Below are 20,831 nucleotides of genomic sequence, written 5' to 3'. Positions count from 1 at the left end.
CCGACAGCCTTCACTAAAAGCAGTGGTGTTTGCGTATAGTTGTCAGTGCTAACAGTCAAGCAGCACTGCATGAAATATCAACAGAAATCAATGTGGAACATACGACGAACGTATCAGTTAGGACAGTCGGCGAAATTTGGCGCTAATGTGCTATGGCAGCAGACGGCAGACGCGAGTGTCTTTTCTGACAGCATGTCATCGCCTGCAGCGCCTCCCTGGGCTCGTGACCATGTCGTTTGGATCCTAGACGACTGAAAAACCGTGGCCTAGTGAGATGAATACCGATTTCTGTTGGTAAGAGCTGATGGTAGGTCCAAGTGGGGTTAAGACCCACGAAGCCACAGACTCAGGTTGTCAACAAAGCACTGTGCAACCTGGTGGTTGCTTCATAATGGTGTGGGCTGTGTTTGCATGGAGTGGACAGGGTCCTCTGGTTCAACTGAACCTATCGTTCACTATAATGATTAAGTTCGGCTTCTTGGGGACGAACTGTAGCTACTCACGGACTTAATGTTCCCAAACAGCGATGGAATTTTTGTGAATGAAACAATGAAGAACATTCAAGACAATTCGAGAGAACTATTTGGTCACCCAGACCGCCCGACATGAATCCCATCGAACATTTATGGGACATAATTGAGAGGTCAGTTCGTGCACAAAATCCGATTTCGCATTTATGGAGGGCTATATAGGCAGCATGGCGGAATATTTCTGCAGGGAACTTTCAACGACTTGCTGATCCCATGCCATGTCGAGCTGCTGCACTGTGCGTGGCACACACCATTATGGAGCCACCACCAGGTTGCGCAGAGCTTTGATGACAACCTGAGTCTGTGGCTTCGTGGGTCTGAACCCCACTCGGGCCTACCATCAGCTCTTACCAACAGAAATCGATATTCATCTCACTAGGCCACGGTTTTTCAGTCTCTAGGGTCCAACCGATATGGTCACGAGCCCAGGAGAGGCGCTGCAGGCGATGACATGCTGTCAGAAAAGACACTCGCCTCGGTCATCTGCTGCCATAGCACACTAGCACCAAATGATGCCGACTGTCCTAACTGATACCTTTGTCGTATGTTCCACATTGATTTCGGTTGATATTTCATGCAGTGCTGCTTGACTGTTTGCACTGACAAACACCGCTGCTTTTAGTGAAGGCCGTCGGCCACTTCGTTGTCCCTGGTGAGGGGTAACGCCTGAAATTTGATATTCTCGACACACTTTTGACCCTGTGGATCTTGGAATACTGAATACCCTAACGAGTTCCGACACCATATTAGGAGGTATCCCGTGATTTTTTTTTCACCTCACTGTATTATACGTGCTTGAAACGGAAGACGAGGGAACAGGTATTAAATGTAGGTTAACACGAGACCTCGCATTTCGCAGAAATTGACGAAGGTTGGCAAACGAAAGTCCGAGGGCTCGTTCCGGCGGAGGTAGCCTGCGCGAAAAAAAGAGTGGTAAGGCACGCGAGCCGTGGCGGCTCTCTCTGTTGCGATGTCCGGCGTCCGTGTCCAGTGGCGGGCCCGTGCGCATTTCTCGGAAGCTCCGGAAGTGGGCCACAGCGCAGACGACAGACGCGCGCGGGGAGAGTGAAAGCGCGTGACGTCAGGCGGTGCGAGCCCGCCGGCCGCGGGACGGCGGCACGGCGGCCAGAGCACGCCCGGCCATGGTCGCGTCAGCCTTGCTCGTCGCCGCGGCGCTGGCCGCCGCCGCCGCCGTCGCCGCCGCCGCCGACTCCAACATCATGCGCGTGCCGCAGCCCGCGCGCCAGGCCGCCCCCGCGCCCGCCACGGCCGCGCCGCCCAGGGAGCCGGCCGACGTGCCGGCGTTGCTGGACGCCTGGAGCCCGCGGCGGCTCGCCGACGCCTGGCCTCGCAGGCCGTCGCTGTCTGACGCCTGTGACCGACACCTCTCCGCCTTCCTGAGGGACCTGCGGCGCGGACACCTCTGGGCGCTCAAGAGTGAGTCTCAACCACGTCGCTGCCGAGCTCGCTTCCCTCGCTGTCAACCACACCGAATGCTCGTAGTTTTTAAAGACCCACTTCTACGCCTTTTATTAACCTTTTCGGAGAAGCAGAACAGCACGACAGAGAAGTTTCCAAGGCAACACTATCTACAATGGTTGCCGAACGAGCACTGGGGACAGTCACATCCATTGAACATCGGTATTTATGTGTACGGGGCGGGGGCGATTTGAAGTGCAACGACCACATAGAAATAATACTAGAAAAGGCAAATGCCAGACAGATTCAGTGGAGAATCCTCACGAAGTGGTCCCACAAAGTATGCATTTCGATCAATACTTCACCATTACTCCTTAGTTTGGAACCCTTACCTGGTAATGTTGACGGAGGATATAGAGAAGATCCAAAGAAGAGCTGCGCGTTTCGTTACAGTCTCGCTTAGTAAATGCGAAAGTGTCAGGGATATTCCCAGCGAACTCTAGGGACAAACGTCACATCTACATCATACTTCGCAAGCCACCTAACGGTATGTAATGGAGGGTACTTTTTGTACCATTAACTGATACCCCCCTTCCCTGTTCCACTCGCGAATGCTGCGTCGGAAGAATGATCGTCAGTAAGCCTTTGTATCAGGTCTAATTTTTCGAATTTTCGTATGGTCATTTCGTATGTGCGAGGAATTACTAGGAGAGCTATTCAGAAAGTAAGGTCCGATCGGTCACGAAATGGAAATCACAGAGAAAATCAAAAATGTTTTAGTTACAACAGTTAGCTACACCTACCAGCTACATATCTACATAATCGCCTCTCCGACATAGAAATGTGTCGTAGCGTTGTACCAGCTTCCCAATAGCTTCATCATAGACTGCAGCCGCCCGTACTTTCCGCCAATTCTCTACGGTGGTCTACAGCTCGTTGTCTGTGCCAATATGTCGTCATAGCCAGCGATTTATGTGAGCAAAAGTGAAAGTGAAGGGGAGCCAGTTATGGGCTGTATTGTGAGTGATCAAACACCTCCTATCGAAAACACTACGGGAGCATCTTCATTGCACCTGCAGAGTGCGGCCGAGAATTGTCATGAAGAAGAAAATGCATGAGAGTTACGTTATATGGGCTGCATGACATACTCGAAATCTCTCACCAGGTCCTCACACTTCCGGTGGACACTATTTTTCGAGGCATCCTTATTTGCTCACTGTGCGCACTGAAGTGAAAAAAGTGACATAGCGCATTCGACGGGCATGTCAGAGACATTGCCCGAAACATCTATATAAAGCTTCATCGGATTTTCATTGTGGTTTCCATTTCGCTCCCGATCTGACCTTACTTTCCGAACAACCCTCGTATGTTGTCCGACTGTTCCCTTAAATGCTCGCTCGAAATTTCAATAGTAAGACTTCCCATGATGCACAACGCCTCTCTTGAAGCGTCTTTCTCCGGAGTTTGTTGAGCTTTTCTGTAACGCTCTCTCGCCGACTAAACGATCCCGTGGCGAAAAGCGTCCCTCTTCGTTGGATCTTCTATCAGTGCTCCTTGGTAAGGCTCCCAGATTGATGAGCAATACTCAAGAACCGGTCGAACAGGCACCTTCTAAATCATGTCCTTCGTTTCATTTCGTTAAACACAAGGGGAAGTGATTTACGATTTTTGCAACAGCCGACGTTTCCAAGACATACATCAGTTCCTGAATATATCTCGCAAAAAAGGATCGTGAGGGTAATCATAAAGGAATGCGAGATTATACGGAGACTTAACACTAGCGGTTCTTTTCGCGCACCAGTCGCTATCGGAATAGAAAATTAAAGACGTTACAATGGTACACGAAGTCTTGTGAGCTATAAAAGTAAGTGCAGAACAGTGCGGTCGACATTTCTACTTCAAATCCTACAAAATTACAATTTGCGATTGCTCCTCTCAGTCCGTCTTAAATTGTAATGTAAAACTTATAGTCGAAGCCTTGTCTGGTGGTTCTATTGACAGATCAGACCGAGAAAGACAGATGCTATGTTCGATTTCCTGTACGGCATACTGTTTCACATTGTCACGTAGTGCACGCAGCAACAAGAGTAAAGGATTCACAGCTCAACTTCTTACAGTTTATACGCCAGTAGCATCGTTATGTTTTCATACATTGAATTACGCGTCAGTGCTTCGACAAGGGTGAATAAAAATCCAGACCATTTTACAGTCGATTTACCGTCGGCTTCGAGGAAACAGCCTTCCGCAAGTAACAGATCCACTTGTTGCTCATTTTTTCTTGAAATTTGTCGGTTAAACTAAACTCTATAAAGAAACTCGCTGCACAAAGACTTCGTGTCTCCATCTGTTCTATATAATGAGACTGCTACTACTTGGAAGGGAGGAAGGTAGGAATATTTCGGCCGTGCCCTTCTAAAGAAAGCTACTGTTTGGAAGTAAGCAGACCGAGCGAGGTATCGCTGTGGTTAGCACACTGGACTCGCATCCTGGAGGGCAACGGTTTAAACCCGCGTGCCGCCATCCTCATTTAGGTTGCCCGTGACTTCCCTAAATCGCTCCAGGCAGTTGCCGTGATGGTTCTGTTGAAAGGGCACTGCCGAATTCCTTCCCTATGCTAGAAGCAATCCGACCTCCGTCTCTAGTGGCCTCGATGTCGACGGGACGTTAAAACCGAATCTTCCTTCCTTTTTCTTGGAAGTAAGCAAATGGCCGTTTAGTGTTTAAAGCTCGTCGTGTACGGTGTTGGAAGAGACGAACTTGTACCTCTATTGGAGAACGATAACGGATGAATTCGACTATGACTTTATCAAACGAACTACACCGTTTTTCACCTTAAATGATTTAGGTAAACGGTGGAAAAGTGAAACCTAGATGGCCCAGCGTAGGTCTGAACATCGTCCTTCCTTAAAACAATTTCTGAAACTTAACCACTGCGCTACCTGACTCGGAGCCCTGTCTATTGAGGTGTATGTACAAAATAACCACAGTGAATCGTTTTTATGGAATACCCTACTCACTTAGCTACACTAGATGGAAATTTCCTTTGGTTTTCTCAAACGTCCTGTGATCGTTAACTTGTGGCTGTACATGGCATGTACGTCCCGTTGCTAGTCGAGATTAATAGACTGTGGAGACTTAACCACTCACATCAAACACTGCACCGAACAATGACACGTTCATAAGACACAAGAATATCTCAATGATGATTAGAAAACTAATTCTGTTCCTAAACTTTTATAAAATGTGTCCCAGTAAATGGTTAAAGATCCATTACGCAGTTTATTATATATGATCGAAACTTAATATGACAGTCTGCAGAAGAAAGTGATCCTAATAATTCTAAGTATGAATTTCCGGCTTGAAGTTTTGTTTGAAAAGATTATCTCTTCTTAGATTCAAACCGTCTATTATCTCACTCTTGTCGTCGCGTTCTGACAATGTAGTTGCCTGTTAATTGGTGGAGTTAAAGTTCGATACTTGTCTCGGAAAAGTGGTCTGAAGTGGTCTGAAGTGCTTTCAAATTTTTATAGTGTTTTAAAAATTCAGTATTTTAGGAACATTCTTTCTCGTTTAACTTACCCGTACCAGTGAATTTCGGAGAAATGTGCCAGCAGAACTGATCACTCCATTCCTGAAAACTAAGAAATTCCATCCATCTCTGTGCGAAGTTATCATCAGCCTGTGATGTCCACCATTACTCTAGTTGCAAATTAGCACCATGCCAGTTCCATTATAAACCGAACACAGTAATTTACGATGTTCAATAGTAGCAACGCGAACAGAAAAAAGGGGTATACGTTTTCTCTTCGTGTCCTACCATTGTTGCGTCAGCGTCACTAACGCACAGCGCGGGATCGCTCGCAGTTATACGGCACAGCTTTGGTTCTCAGCTAGCGGAGAAATTTATTCGCAGACACCTGCTGCTATAAAGGCGGGTATAAAACTACAGACTTTCATATGAAAAAATATTAGCTTCACAAGGGACAACCACATGAAGAAGTAACAGTATAGCTAACACTATTTCAAAACTTCTTTAAAAAGCACAAAAAGCAATATTTTTGCACTCAGTTCTTCTGAAACTGTCTTATGTTTAACTACATAATCATAGTCAGTAACTACAAGAAAATCAATGTAACAGCAGCATAATGTTTTAGACATGTAAGCAGCCATTACAACATGTACCTATGAAGTTCGTTATAGTTTTCATTTTGTCTGCTTTTCGTATAAAATGTTCCATATTATCGCATTCAACATTAGAAGCGTCACAGACTAGGTCTCTGTATTGCTCTCATAACAGATGTTATCTTTCTACAAAGTGATAGGTTCCAAGTTCCTCCAAATTGATATGTTTATGGCTGTTAAGCTCTTCACGTATGAAACAATATTGAGAACGTGAAGACATTTCATTTGTGGCGTTTAGAAAAAACCGCGATAAGAGGAAACGCCTGCTTATACAACTCTGTGTTTTACGTATCAAAAAAGACTGTTTTACAATAGTAAACTCGTACATTTGTTTTCCGATTATTATTTCACTACATGTGGTACGCGTTCTGAAGAGATTTGAGTTCCGGGAACCGGCTTTTTTTATTGTTTAGACATGTATGAAAAAAGTATAAGCAATCGGCTGTGGCAAGCGGACGAAATCATTCGCTTAGAGTTTTAGGAAATAACGAAAATCTAATTACGGAAGGCGGGATTGCGGTCCAAGCTGTACTCCCGATACTTCGAGTCCTGAATTTTATAACTGCAGTATTTTGCGAGAGCGTCATTCCATTCTGTTGTAACCTCAGGTCTCGTATCAATACAAGATCAATAAATTTGGTTCTGTGTGTTTCCGACAACATTAAGATAATTTTTGTCGATAGTGTGATAAGGATAGCACACGAGGCTTATCATTTTATGAGTGGAAATCAAAGACGTTATAAGTGTCATTTCGTCACAAAACGCGTTTTCAGTGCTATTGTGTTCTCGGTACTCTGTTGCATGTCCTTAGACTTGATCCATGTGCCAAACTACGAAGAAAGTCTTTCAGAAATGCGTTAGTAAATGCCACAAGGTCTTTATGCAGGCTCTGGTTCTCTCTGGAGTTACAAAATTTAGAAGATATGAGAAGTGTTTTGTTGGCTGCTGTTCTGTTAGTCAAAAATCTAATGCTGTATTTCTGTACTTGTATTATCACAAACATTACGTAATGTCCTGGTGCTAATGACACTTGGAACAAAAACGTCCCTCCTGCTATTTCGTCAAAAACTGACTTTTTTCTTTTCTTTTTTTTTACCGTGGGTGTGTGGAAAATAAAAGCTGATTCTTGCAAACAAGAAAACATTAACGAGTCACTATTAATAATGTTTTTTATTTACACAAATAACACAGTTACCGGAATGAGATCTTCACTCTGCAGCGGAGAGTGCGCTAATACGAAACTTTACCGGTTTCGAAACGAGAGGTTCTTTTTCAAACGTCCATCTCCTCCTTCACCCCGTTCTCTACCTCCTCCACTGCCCCTCTCTGTTCACCTCCTCCACCACCCCAACCACTTCCTGTCCGTCTTGCTGCTCTCTCTATCCATCTGCTCTTCCCTCCTCTGTCCATCTGCTCCTTCCCCTTCTGTCCATCTCCATCTCCCCCCCCCCCGTAATTCCACCTCCTACATCCCCTCTCTTTGTCCGTCTCCTCCCCTCCCCACTCTCCTCCTCATTCCTACCTGTGTCCATCTCCTCCTCTTCCCTTTCACTGTCCGTTTTCTTCTCTCCCTAGCTCTGTTTATCTGCTTCTCCCCTCTCTCCCCGTCCAGCTCCTCCTTTCCCCTCGCTGCCTGTCCATCTTCTACTCCGCCCTTCACTGTCCACGTTATCACGCTCACTCCAATAGAACGCGCAGCATTTCTTTCCCGATCGTAACTAATGGGTGCACCGAATTTGGTTGAAATCTTATCAGCGGCTTAGGATGAACATGTTACCCATGGCTTTGCCCGCATACGCACCTGTCAAATATATTTACATATATTTGTATACATAGTTCATATCTAACGAATTTCGTCCTGCAGTTTCATTTTAACGCAGCTAAATGTTTATGATGTCGTATCTCCTGAACTTCAAGTCGTAGAGTGATATATTATTGTAAGTACATTCAGCGGCATATGCGGACACCGTATGCGAAAAGTGTTGCGAATAGATGTAGTAGCAGCGAAGTAATAAATTTAAACGTCTAACATGATGCAGCAGTTTTTGACGCATTTTAGTGTTTATAACGTCATATTTCATGAAGTACGAGTCGTACAATGATGTGATTCTTCTGTTACGTTCAGTGGTATACGTGAATACTGTCTGCAAAATGTATCGCGGATACACTAAGTAGTAAAGAAATAATAAATGAAATCTTCGTGCTTCATGCTGTAACAACGAATACGCAGTAAGCGTTAATCTGTGCCTTTCGTTATGTCTTGGAGGTTGTTAACCAGAAAAATTTTTTCGTAAAGGCCTGAAATTATGTGTAAAGTTTTTCGCAGATCACTAAGTTTTAATTCTCATATACCAAATGACTAAAGTATGGGTATTCGTGCGTCGTGAGTCGCACTGCTTTAGCTCCTTCACCCCTCATCCCTTTGATAGGTAGGTGGTCCTTACCCCAACAGCGATGGTTTAGGGACAGCAAGTGAGAGGTGTACCATGTTTGGTTGAAATCGGTCCATTGGCTTAGTAGGGGGTATGGAACACACATACATACATATATACGCACATCCGTTTTTATAATCTGTATGGATCTGTTATTCAAATTAGTTGTTAGAAAAAAACAGCCAACAATTAATGTAAACAATAACAGATATAATATAAACATGTCCAGCCATTTGAAGAGGAACCTGTCGGCTCGAACCGATAAGTGGTCTATTTATGTAAATAAACAGCTTTATTTACGGTGGCTGGTTGCTGTTTTTTTTCTTTATAAGAATCAACTTGGAAAAACTTTCTTATTGAAAATTATACCCTGTCAATTTCCTGGTATGGCACTTAGAACGTTCATAGTAAAGTATTTATTTTCTAATTTTCTTCAATGATACAATGAGCAGCATAATTCTTTAGTATCAGAACACCTCCTCAATTTTTTGGATGCACATCAGTTATGTACAAGCATAGATAGTGTGTTTTTGCATTCCCATGACAAATGTTGCATTTGACCGTTATAAGGTTTTTCATTTCCACTCTTCATTTCATCCATGAGACCATTAGGAAAATAAACCTATTTGTACTACAGCAAAGCCGGCCGTAGTGGCCGAGCGGTTCTTGGCGCTACAGTCCGGAACCGCGCGACCGCTACGGTCGCAGGTTCGAATCCTGCCTCGGGCATGGATGTGTGTGATGTCCTTAGGTTAGTTGGATTTAAGTAGTTTTAAGTTCTAGGGGACTGATGACTTCAGCAGTTAAGTCACATAGTGCTCAGAGCCATTTGAATTTTTTTTTACTACAGCAAACTGCGTTTCACTTCTTACGTGGGCTTCCCATTATACGCTATCGCATGGCGAAGTACTATCTGTAAAGGGGTCTGTATCCGATGTTTTGCTTATCTCTGCAGCGTGCAAATTCTCACAACAGAGCGTTCGTTCTGTCACGGCCAGCGTTTGGTTTACAGTCTCAGCTCGCTGCCACACAAAAGCAAGTGGTTAAGCGACAAGGCAACGTAGACGCGTGCTGTGTATGTCGTGTGGTCATTCCAGTAATCAGTAATAATCTAAAACTTGCTTAAATAGGAATCCTGAAAGTCTGAATTCCGAGATGACAGTGAAGTCACAACAAAAAGAAAGCTGGACCTAACGACTCGTCGGCATCTTGACGTTCGTTAATAGGGCGGTATTCGCTGTGAGCTTGTACAAACGATACTGGCTTTCAGTTGAAGCCATGTGCATAGCCACCAGAGATCTGAATCGGGACTACTAGACCCGATATAAATCCCTGCTCTTCTCGAATACGATTCTATCGCGTCAACCAAAGAACCTGAAAGAGAAACTTGATGTATTACCTTTCGCCACGGGAGTCAACACAGTTTGACTTCACGCCTTAATGGCGTATCGACCTCCAGGGCCTCGCCAAGCTGAACTTTAATTCCCATTAAATAACTCTTGTTAGTTTCAAACGACAGATACACAATTTACCAATCTCATTTACTAAAAGTGCTGATCTCTTGCAGTTACTTACCGACGATGTACACTAACACTCACTCACTGTAATGGTATCAAGCCTGCTCATCGTAGTGTCTAGTACATCAAACGGAAGAAGTTACCGTGGTTCGCGTATATCCACGCAGAAAGTAAGAAGTTCAAACGATACTTGACATAGAGACAGCGGCCAGCGCCTTGTTGGGCTTTCTCCACCCAGTCACTTCAGTTGCGCCGCCTCTAGCAACACGTACAGCTCCCGTTAAATAATGCTCGTTAGAGAGAGTGTCAAGCCACGTCGACAGCGAGATCGTCAGAAACGCTCGTGATGCTTTAAGATATATTCATGGTTTCTGACATTAAGAGTGTGCCTGCTGATCTGCTTCTTCAGACACAATAAGCCGCGACACACAATTCGGAAACAAAAATTAAAGCACGATACGTAAAACCGGAATTCATTACTTAATTTCTCAACCATACGACATCACAAATCATATTATAAAATTTTTAATATATTCAACATTTGAAAATCACATTGCAGTCAAAATATCGATTTAGCCACTGTTACAATAGTGGATTTTCGTGTTTCGTAACAGAAAAGTCACAGCGACTGGTTACTGTGTTTTATTTGTACGTTTTAATTTATACGTTTGTCGTCATGTGCCAAGCTAGCCTATTACTGGTATGTTTGACAATATTCGTATCCATCGCAACCCTGATCTATTTTTCAGTTCTTAGTTGTACAGTTGACTATCGCATGAGTTTAATAACTCAACGTGTGCTGCGTTACCCTGTGAAGCTCTTCAGTAAGAATTAATCAAATCTTATAAAAGTATCAAAGGTGAAACAATTTGTTTTCAATCAGACCGAATAACAGAAGAGAATGCACACTTACTGAATCCCAAAAGTGAACAGTATCCTGACCAGTGCAAATGGTTCAAATGGCTCTGAGCACTATGGGACTTAACTTCTGAGGTCATCAGTCCCTTAGAACTTAGAACTACTTAAACCTAACTAACCTAAGGACATCACACACATCCATGCCCGAGGAAGGATTCGAACCTGCGACCGTAGCGGTCACGCGGTTCCAGACTGTAGCGCCTAGAACCGCTCGGCCACCCCGGCCGGCTGACCAGTGCAGCTAAAATTGTTGATGAGAAGGTACTTCCCTCAGTGAGTAAATCAAAGTAACGCAGTTAAAGTAGTGGATTTCCATTCAAGAAGGATGACATCCATATCCTCATATCACCATCCTGAATTACGATTTCGGTTGCTTGTTGTGAATGAGAGGATGGTTCCCTAAACAAATCAAAGTCACTATCTTTCCCCGTTATTCTCTACCGGAAATAGTATTCCATCTGCAATGATTCTGACGTCGATGAGACGTTAAAATCTGACCTTTAGGCCTTATTTCTCGAGAGAGGCAGATGGGCAAATGTTATTAGGCGGAGAAACGTTTTAATTCTTTTACCGGCTATTCGCATGCTTAATAGTAAATAACAGCTCTTGTCTCTTCGTCAGCATTTCCTTACAAGGGATAAGGAAGCGAGTACTTATGAGCATCTCCATCCGTCTGCATCACGCCCGCTTTTTATTTAATAATATAACAGAGTAAAAGAATTCTGAGACTTCACTGAAATTCATAGTCAAACCTCTTTTTTTTTTTTAATCAAGTACAAGTATTAATCAGTCAAAGTGTCTGCCGATGTTATTATCTGGCTGACAGTGGAAAGGGGAGAACAGGCTGTGGCGTAAAGACAAGATTATTGTATTGGAGATCGGTCATATTGAGGCTCTCAGCCCCCATGGTGCTTAGAGCGATGCGGCACGTTGTACGTCTCTCGACCTTTCGTTTTTCTCGATATACATGCAACACTACACTTTATACTAATCACTACCATGTACTCCATATAGCTAGAATTACGATACAGGTCTTACCTTCTCCATAGTTTGTATGAGGACTGTGAGATCAGTGGCTGTATATACAAATAAATGACACAGAAAAACGTTAAACGTTTTCATTTATAAAGATAAAGCTTCTGTACGCCACAAAACAATTGTCAAAGGTACAGGTCAAAGAAAACGCCCGTCTTACTGAACCCTTCATGTTCATATCAACAGTATTTCGTAACCAGCGATTTGATAAACATATCCGTATATGTATTGGGTGGTGTTAATTTCGGCTCACTTCTTTGGATATTTTTGTCGTGAGTATTACGTATATCTGTGGGACTCAGCTAGTAGCAACGTACGTGGCCTGCAAGACGCGTTTCCGGCAGAACCGTTCGATGCTAACGTTCTAACGGAGTTTTGCGTGAGCTCAGGTGTGGAAAATGTTAGCGACAGCTCCTCGTGACACACTAACTTTTGTTGTGTGCTTCGACCTTGCTGCAATTTAAAATGAACAGATGGTAAATATTCCGTTTCCTTACATTCTCAACCCATTCGTGGACTGTCAAGAGAATGTTCTTATTACGTTCTGTTATGATTATTCCACACACCTTTATTCTGGTCGGTAACGGCAAACACAATAATTGTGACGATATATGAGTTTTACCATATCACTCTTGCCACCAATGTTAACGTTCCAGATCGGGTGACGAAGTAGTCTGGACGTCCTGAAGACTGCAATTCAGTCTGAATATCTTTGTGTTCGTCAGATCATATCGGAGTTACGCAAGGGATACAATTTAGTTGCAATCACTACTACTTGCAATGAATACTAGTCATTCCCTTTCGTGTCCGAGCGGTTCTAGGCGCTACAGTCTGGAACCGCGCGACCCATAGTGCTCAGAGCCATTTTCGAACCGTCGTCCTCCCGAATGTGAGTCCGGTGGAACGGTTAGGTGATGACAATGTTTATTATAGCGTGCAGTGAGCGGATGAATGAAAGGCTGGCCGCTTGCATGTCGCGACAGAAGCGCTCGTTACGAAAGTGAGTGGCCTTAGTGACGTGGGCCCGGCGCCCAGCTTTCACCCGGCTGGCTTTGGGGCGCTCCTCAGGCGTCGCGCCGCGTGTTAATTCGCTGCGAGAGTGTCTTTTGTATTGCAACGTTCAGCCACTACTTGATTTCTCGTAATCAGCTGCAGTATAAGGACTGCTGTCAAAGTAAACTCAGAGCCGTGTCAGAGAGCAAGATCTGTCAGGTACGAGCTACAAACTTTGGTATCCCAAGCAACAGTCCGAGAACAGACATCAGTTGACTTGTAAGCACGTTTTTTATAAACAAAACTGCATATTCCGTGTAGCAATGTGAATTTTTTAACGCAGACGTGTTTCTGCTTTTTATTCAAAAACCAACTTCAATGGCACTCTGAACACTACGTGGGTTTCCTTATATTTTGAAAAACAGGAATTATAGCTTTTAAACAGTTCATAGAGTGATTTTTCGTGAAATTAAATTATATACACAGATATTTTTCCCCGACGACTTCGTTTTCTCTCTATATGACTGTATGTTGGTAATCAAATTTACACTGTTTTTTCCTGTCTTATCCAAATATACAATTTAAAAATTCTTAGTTTCCTTTCTATCAGACTTTATTCTGTACACACAGTGTAAATTAAAATCTCTGTTAATTGTCTAGGCACCATTTCAAACGGCAGCTAAACTGTTATACAGTGCACTAAAATCTGCAGAGGGAAAAAAAAACAATTTTTGTTTCAACGCACAGAAAACGCTCGAAAGTTCTGTGCAACTGTATTTCTCAGTCTGTGCTGTAACGAGGGAAACACAGCAAATTGATCAGAAGCTGTAAAAGTAAATTTAGTTGTATCATTTCATTAAGCACAAAATCAACAAATTAGTTGTTTTAAATATGTATCAATGTACAGTAACATCAGAAACAAGAAAAGTCACATAATATTTCAGAATGCCTAGTCAAGATGTTTTTAACTATAAAGTGAAACACGTATGAACTGAAAATATACATACATTGCAGCACTAAAATGGGAATTCAGTTTTTATTCCTGAAAACTACACCTCCAAAAAATTTCCTGCAGTGTTTATTTTCACAATAATTTAGCGTCTGGTTCACCTGGAAAATTTAAAGGATAACTGCGCTAGCCAGCGTCTGTTTCACACGTGCCGTATTTACAAATAAGTAGCCAAAGAATTGAGTTCGGTTTCCCAAAAATACAGCATTCCTTAAAACAAAACAGGTTAGACAAACGCGATGTTAAAGAGAGACTACAAGACCACCCTAATGTTCGCCTGCAGCTGTGATTATAGAAAACAGCCTAAAAGCTCAGATAAGATTGGCTTGTTTATTACAATCTGTCGAACCCAGTTCTCTTCATTTGAGACCAATACTGCCTGAAAGGACAATACCAGAGTCCCATCAGTAATCACGGGAAGGGTCTGTCTCTGCTCGTTGCCCGGATCATATATGAACATAAATATCACTCTCATACTGATTAAACAAGTCATTAAGTCTTATAAAGTTATTGGCAGTCGGAAAACATCCATTATGCTACGTGCATTTTATTACACGTGCGGCAGTAATCAGAAAGCCGCCGCTCTGACCACTTTATTCCCTTTCAATTTGGGAATGGTGCTCAAATGAATGACTGGCCTCCGTATAAACTTAAATTTCCGTAATTTTACTATCATACTCATTGCAATAGTGTAAACTAGAGGAAATAATATACTTCTCACCGCATCTAAGAACGTGCACGCTCTTAAGGGGACAGGTGACGCATTATTTCTTTCCAGTAGCGCCTCCTACTGAACATCGTTAAGCGTTTTGTGAGATTCGCACGCTAATTATATAAACGCGTAATGAATTCCGCACCTTTTCTCTTAACTTTCTCTACCCCACCCGTTAAATTAATTTGTAAGGGAACCGGGCTGACGAACTACCCTCAGTACTGGTCAGAAAGCAGTGTTCTGTGCGACGTATTTTGTGAATGATTCGCGCTATCTTAGAATTCTTCGAATAGCTCTGAATCTGGGATTTGCCTTTGTAAAATCTAGACTAATTATTCAATGTTAAATCTTTCGGGATGAATACCCCTAAATAGTTTACGTTTGCGACCGATTGTAGTCATTACTGGGCGATGTGTAACGGAACAACACGTGCTTCATCGCTATATACTTGCACAACATTACATTAGTTTATGTTGAGGTTTATCTGGCGCTCTTTCGGTCAGTCCCTGATTTCGATACTTAATTTCCATTGTATGTACTCTTCCTCTTTATCATCTGACATATCATCAGATATTGTAAACAATCCATACCAGTAAGAACAGGTGCAATAGCTTCCACCGATCAGATAAGTAAATTTACCACCGCTCTGGCCATTCGTAGTTCCCAGAACAAAGGAAGTGAAATTTCTTCTGCCAAAATGGCTCTTGTGACTGATTCTAATTTTAAGGTTGAATGATGGTGCAACTTAATTTCCCATCACTAACTAAGTCATTACAAACGCAGCATATGCCCGGTTGGATACGGATAGGGTTGTGGAACGAAGGACTTGTACATATGCTGACAATCATCCCACCATTCGCCTGAAGTGATTAGAAAAATCATATTAAACGTAACTGTGAGTAGTTGGGTGGTGATTTAGACAACACTCTTACTCAAATACAACACCAGAGTGTGAACTACTGGCCCCTCTCGCTCCATGATTCTAATCCGATTTCCAAAAATTGTACGATCCCCATCAACTCAAATTCGCATAATGGCTTTTTCTCTTAGAGGTTGGTTGGTTTGTGGGATTAAAGGGACCAGACTGCTACGGTCATCGGTCCCTTTCTCTTAGAGCCTCGTAAATAGTAATTGCTGATACCATTCTTTTCTTTCGATAACCATAAAAATGAACTTCCAAGTATGCATGGTTAACTCAATAGAAGCAAACAAGAAAATACTTGCGACGTCTGCTGCGTTATACGCGGGAGATTTGAAGCGAACGGTTGACAAACGTTCGAGCTTTTTTTTTAATCAAAATCAGCGTATTCATGTGTTCGGAAGGACCAGATTAGAGCCTGCTTAATGTTTGTGTTATGTTATTGACAGTTTTGAGTCAGTAAGAGTTGCGCAACCTAGCTATATCTCCAATGAGGCGACAAAAGCTATGGGATAACGATATGCACATATACAGATGGCAGTAGTACGCTTTACACAAGGTATAAAATGGCAGTGCAGTGGCAGAGCTGCCATTTGCACTTAGCTGATTGAAGTGAAAGAGTTTCCGACGTGATTATGGCCGCACGACGGGAATTAACAGACTCTGAACGAGGAATAGTAGTTGGAGCTAGACGCATGGATCATTCCATTTCGTATATCGTTAAGAAATTCAGTACCCCGAGATCCACAGAATCAAGAATGTGCTGAAAATAGCAAATCTCACGCATTACCTCTCACCGCGGACAGCGCAGTGGCCGATGGCTTTCACTTAACGACCGAGAGCAGCGGCGTCTGCGTAGAGTTGTCAGTGCTAACACATTAGCAACACTGTGTGAAATAACCGCAGAAGTGAATGTGGGACATAGGACAAACGTATCCGCTAGCAAAGCGCAGCGAAACGTGGTGTTAATGGGCTATGGCAGCAGACAACGGATGGAAATGCCTTTGCTAACAGCAGGACATTACCTGTAGCGCCTCCCTTGGGCTCGTGACCATATTGGTTGGACCTTAGACGAGCGTGACCCGGTTAGATGAGTCCCGGTTTCAGTTTGTAAGTGCTGATGGTATGGTTCGAGTGTGGCGCTGATCTCACGAATCAATGGACCCAAGTTATCAACAAGGCACTGTGCAACCTGGTGTTGGCTCTATAATGGCGTGGGCTTTTTTACACACATTGGACTGGACTGGATCCTCTGGTCCAACTGAACCGAACATTGACTGAAACTGGTTACGTTCGGCTACCTGTTCCCAAACAACGATGAAGTTTTTATGGTCGACAATGCGCCATGTCACTGGGTCGCAATTGTTCGAGATTGGTTTGAATAATATTCTAGACAATTCGAGCAACCCAGACCGTCCGACATGAATCCTATAGAACGTTTATGTGCCATAATCGAGAAGGCAGTTCGTGCACAATATTTTGCACGTGTCACACTTCCGCAATTATGTACCGCTATAGAGACAGCATGGCGCAGTATTCCTGCAGGGGACTTGCAGTGATTTGTTGAGTCAAAATGGTTCAAATGGCTCTGAGCACTATGGGACGTAACTGCTGAGGTCATCAGCCCCTAGAACTTAGAACTACGTAAACCTAACTAACCTAAGGACATAACACACATCCATGCTCGAGGCAGGATTCGAACCTGCGGTCGTAGCGGTCGCGCTGTTCCAGACTGTAGCGCCTAGAGCCGCTCGGTCACTCCGGCCGGCTGTTGAGTCAGTGCCACGTCGACTTACTGTACTACGCCGGGCATGAGGAGGTCCCACACGATGTTAGGAGGTATCCCCTGACCTTTGCAACATCAGTGTATAGCCTGACGAGTGAGGGACGTAGTGGGCCCCTGCAACTGGCACACACAGGGCGGCGGCCGCTCTCACCGTTGCGCCGCTGGCATCGGCTCAACCTGTACTCTGCTATGGAATAAATCTGCGAGCCCTTGTGTCGCTATTATTCTGTAACCTTATACACTATGTGACCAAAACTATAAGGACACCCCTGTGTAATGCTGCATTAACCACTAGATGCCACGAGAAGCGAACCCGCCAGTATTAAACGAGGCGTGGAGTATTTATGATCAGTAGAGAAGCAGTAACACCAGAATGGATCTCTCAGGAGAGCTCAGTGACTTCGAACGTGCATTAGTCATTGGATGCCACCTGAATAACAGATCCATCAGGGACATTACAACCCTTCTAATGCTGCCTAAATCGACTTTTGGTGATGAGATTATGAAGTGGAAGACGAAGGAACAACCACAGCTGAACCAAAACTATGCAGGCCTTGTGTACAGACGGACACCGACCGTCGGGAATTGCGGAAGGTGACTGTAAAAATCGCATGACATCAGCTGAAGAAATCACTCGTGAGTTCCAAAGTGCTATCAGCAGTCCAACTAGCGCAATGACTGTGCTTCGGTGATTAAAAAGTATGGGTACAACGATCGTAACTCACACATACCTAGACACTGTTAAGCGACGCTGTAAACAGCGACGCCCCTGGACAGTAAATGACTGGAAACGAGTGATTCGGAGTGATGATTCATGTTACTCCCTGTCGCAATACTAAAAAATAAATGATTTTAAGCTAGTTTTAAAACTTGATCTGCTACCTGCCAGGCACTTTATGTTGTTGGGCAAATGATCAACGATTTTTGTTGTCAATAATTCCACTACCCAAACATTACCAACTGCATCCATCCTCATTTTACAATGCATATCCTACCAATACTGAGTCTCCACGAAGGACACATGTCCAAGCCGTCCGCTCGCCAACTGCTAACTGCTCCGTCCAACCACAGTCTCTTACCGAGGGCGCAGAGCGCTGCAGAGATATTAATACAGTCTATAGCGCTGCCAACATACAAACATATAAACAGGCTACTTACAGTGCTAGCAGTTACGTACGGAGGAGGTGGTGATATGGTATGAGGATGTTTTTCGAGCTCAGGGTGTGGTCCCCATATTACGCTTAAGAAAACGCTAAATGCGGAAGGATATGAACATATTTCATAGCACTGCGTACTGCACACAGTAGAGGAAAATTTCGGAGGCGATGATTGTTTGTATTAGCAAGACAACACACCGTGTCACGAAGTAGCATGTGTGAGACAATGTTTTGTGGAAAATAACATTCCTGAAATGAACTGGCCTGCGCATATCCCAACCTGCCCCAATGGAACATTTCTGGGATGACCTACACGCCGACTTCGCTAATCAGTGTCCAACATCAATACCTTCTCTGATTTCGGCTCTTGAGGAAGAACGGGATATGGGCTGGCATTCCCCCACATCCACTCAAAGTCTACCCAGCAGAGTTCAAACCGTCTTAAAGACAATGGATTGATACACCCCGTGGGTATGACCACTAGTAGGTGTCCAGATGGTTTTCGTCAGACAGTATATACCTGTCAGAAGGCTAGGCTTAGCAGTGCTCAAATACGAGATTTGTATTTCAGAGTCCCATAGCTAGATCTAGCTACGTTTTCAGACTGGCAGTGAACACGGTCCATGTTATTGTGTGCCACAGCAGGACTGGTATCAGTTCATCCTAGTATGAGCTGTCAAATGATGTCTTCACCTCCTTGGGAGTACTCTACAACTAGTCAGTTCCTACTATTGCAAGCCACATTACCGAAACTAGCATATTCTGATGTTGAAATATGCAAAATCATTCCTCCCGAAACAAACCGTCTCACTGGACACACTGTGTGACCTTCCTAGGAGTCGTCAGGTGCATTTTCTCCTGTGTTCCAGCAGATATTTGGAATTTCGTTTTTGCAATGTGTAGCTGGAATCATCCCCTACATAGGATACCCAGTGTCGACGGATAGTGTCGGTTTGTTCCCCATTACAAACAAAATGGAATGATAGATACAAACAAAATGGAATGATAGATACAAACAAAATTGTTTTTAAATCGGAATTTTACTCGCCAGTTCTATAGAGCGGTCGCAAATTAGTGTAGTTCGATATTTGTTTTATCAATATGTGTGACAGGGACAGCAGAACTCGAAAACAACCAGTACTCTAGCAGCGACTGGGCAGCGCTGCTGTCTGACGGTAGCAGTCAGTGCGGGCCAGCGCCTGAGAACTCTTAGGGTGGACACCCTATATGTGGTTCGTGGAGCTGCAAGACCGCGTTATTCGTCCCTTCTGGCCTCCTCTCTATTAACATTACGTAGTCACACCCGTGTCTAAATGGATAGGAAAACTTCTTTTCGTTTAGTGTAGTAATACAAAGAGATTGTACTCCCAACGGCACGGAAATAATAGCCTTTCTGTAACATTTTATTTTCTCCCCTAGTTATTTTAACCACAGTTTACTTAACGTTATGCCCTCTAAAGTTAAATTTTACATCCAAATATGTTTACTGTTATAAGCAAATCTTGTGTAATAAGCTCAGTTCCTGAAAATAATCTATGACTTTACCTCTGATCAAAAAAATGGTTCAAATGGCTCTGAGCACTATGGGACTTAACTTCTGAGGTCATCAGTCCCGTAGAACTTAGAACTACTTAAACCTAACTAACTTAAGGACATCACACACATCCATGCCCGAGGCAGGATTCGAACCTGCGACCGTAGCGGTCACGCGGTTCCAGTCTGATACTTCTGATCACTCTCTTAATTACCTAAAGTAACAGAACACACATTAAGTAGATTCACTTATTTGAACACTCAGTTAAAACGTTCATCGTAGGCCTCAGTGAAATATATTCGACTTTACAGAATCAGTGTAATTATGTGATACACACAAATCGTTTGAGAAGTTTGGGTACAGGAAAGTAAGTGTCTTGTCTGCTTAAGTGCAATTTTTGAGTTAAATATCATAAATGTTTATCCAGTTCTTACTAACCTCCTCATGAAAATGAAAATGTACAAAGAAATTATGTTTTAAAATTTCAGTAGTACATGTCAGTAGAACGTGTTCTTCTTTTGCTGTGAATAATGTACAATCAAGCATATATTTCAAAGCAACATTACCCGCCTATAATGGTTTTCTTTTTCCAAGGGTTTTCTTAGAAATTTCCTCATACACAAGTGTAAAAGTTTCAGCTGCTGTCCTCAGTTATAGCTTGGAAAATTTTTGTCCTTTTTACGAGCGC

General features: G+C 43.4%; 1 protein-coding gene across 1 annotated transcript in view; it reads left to right on the top strand.

The window, feature by feature from the left end:
* Positions 1-1,672: 1,672 nt before the first annotated feature.
* LOC124722361 (O-acyltransferase like protein-like) overlaps positions 1,673-20,831 on the top strand; it is a 277,205-nt gene continuing 258,046 nt past the window's right edge. The window contains exon 1 of the mRNA XM_047247536.1: positions 1,673-1,967. Coding sequence (XP_047103492.1) covers positions 1,673-1,967 — 295 coding nt within the window. The remainder of the gene's footprint in view (positions 1,968-20,831) is intronic.

This window comes from Schistocerca piceifrons, chromosome X (genome assembly GCF_021461385.2).
Source record: "Schistocerca piceifrons isolate TAMUIC-IGC-003096 chromosome X, iqSchPice1.1, whole genome shotgun sequence".
NCBI lineage: Eukaryota > Metazoa > Arthropoda > Insecta > Orthoptera > Acrididae > Schistocerca > Schistocerca piceifrons.
The sequence above is the reverse complement of the archived record's forward strand: the minus strand, read 5'-3'. Positions and strand labels throughout refer to the sequence as shown.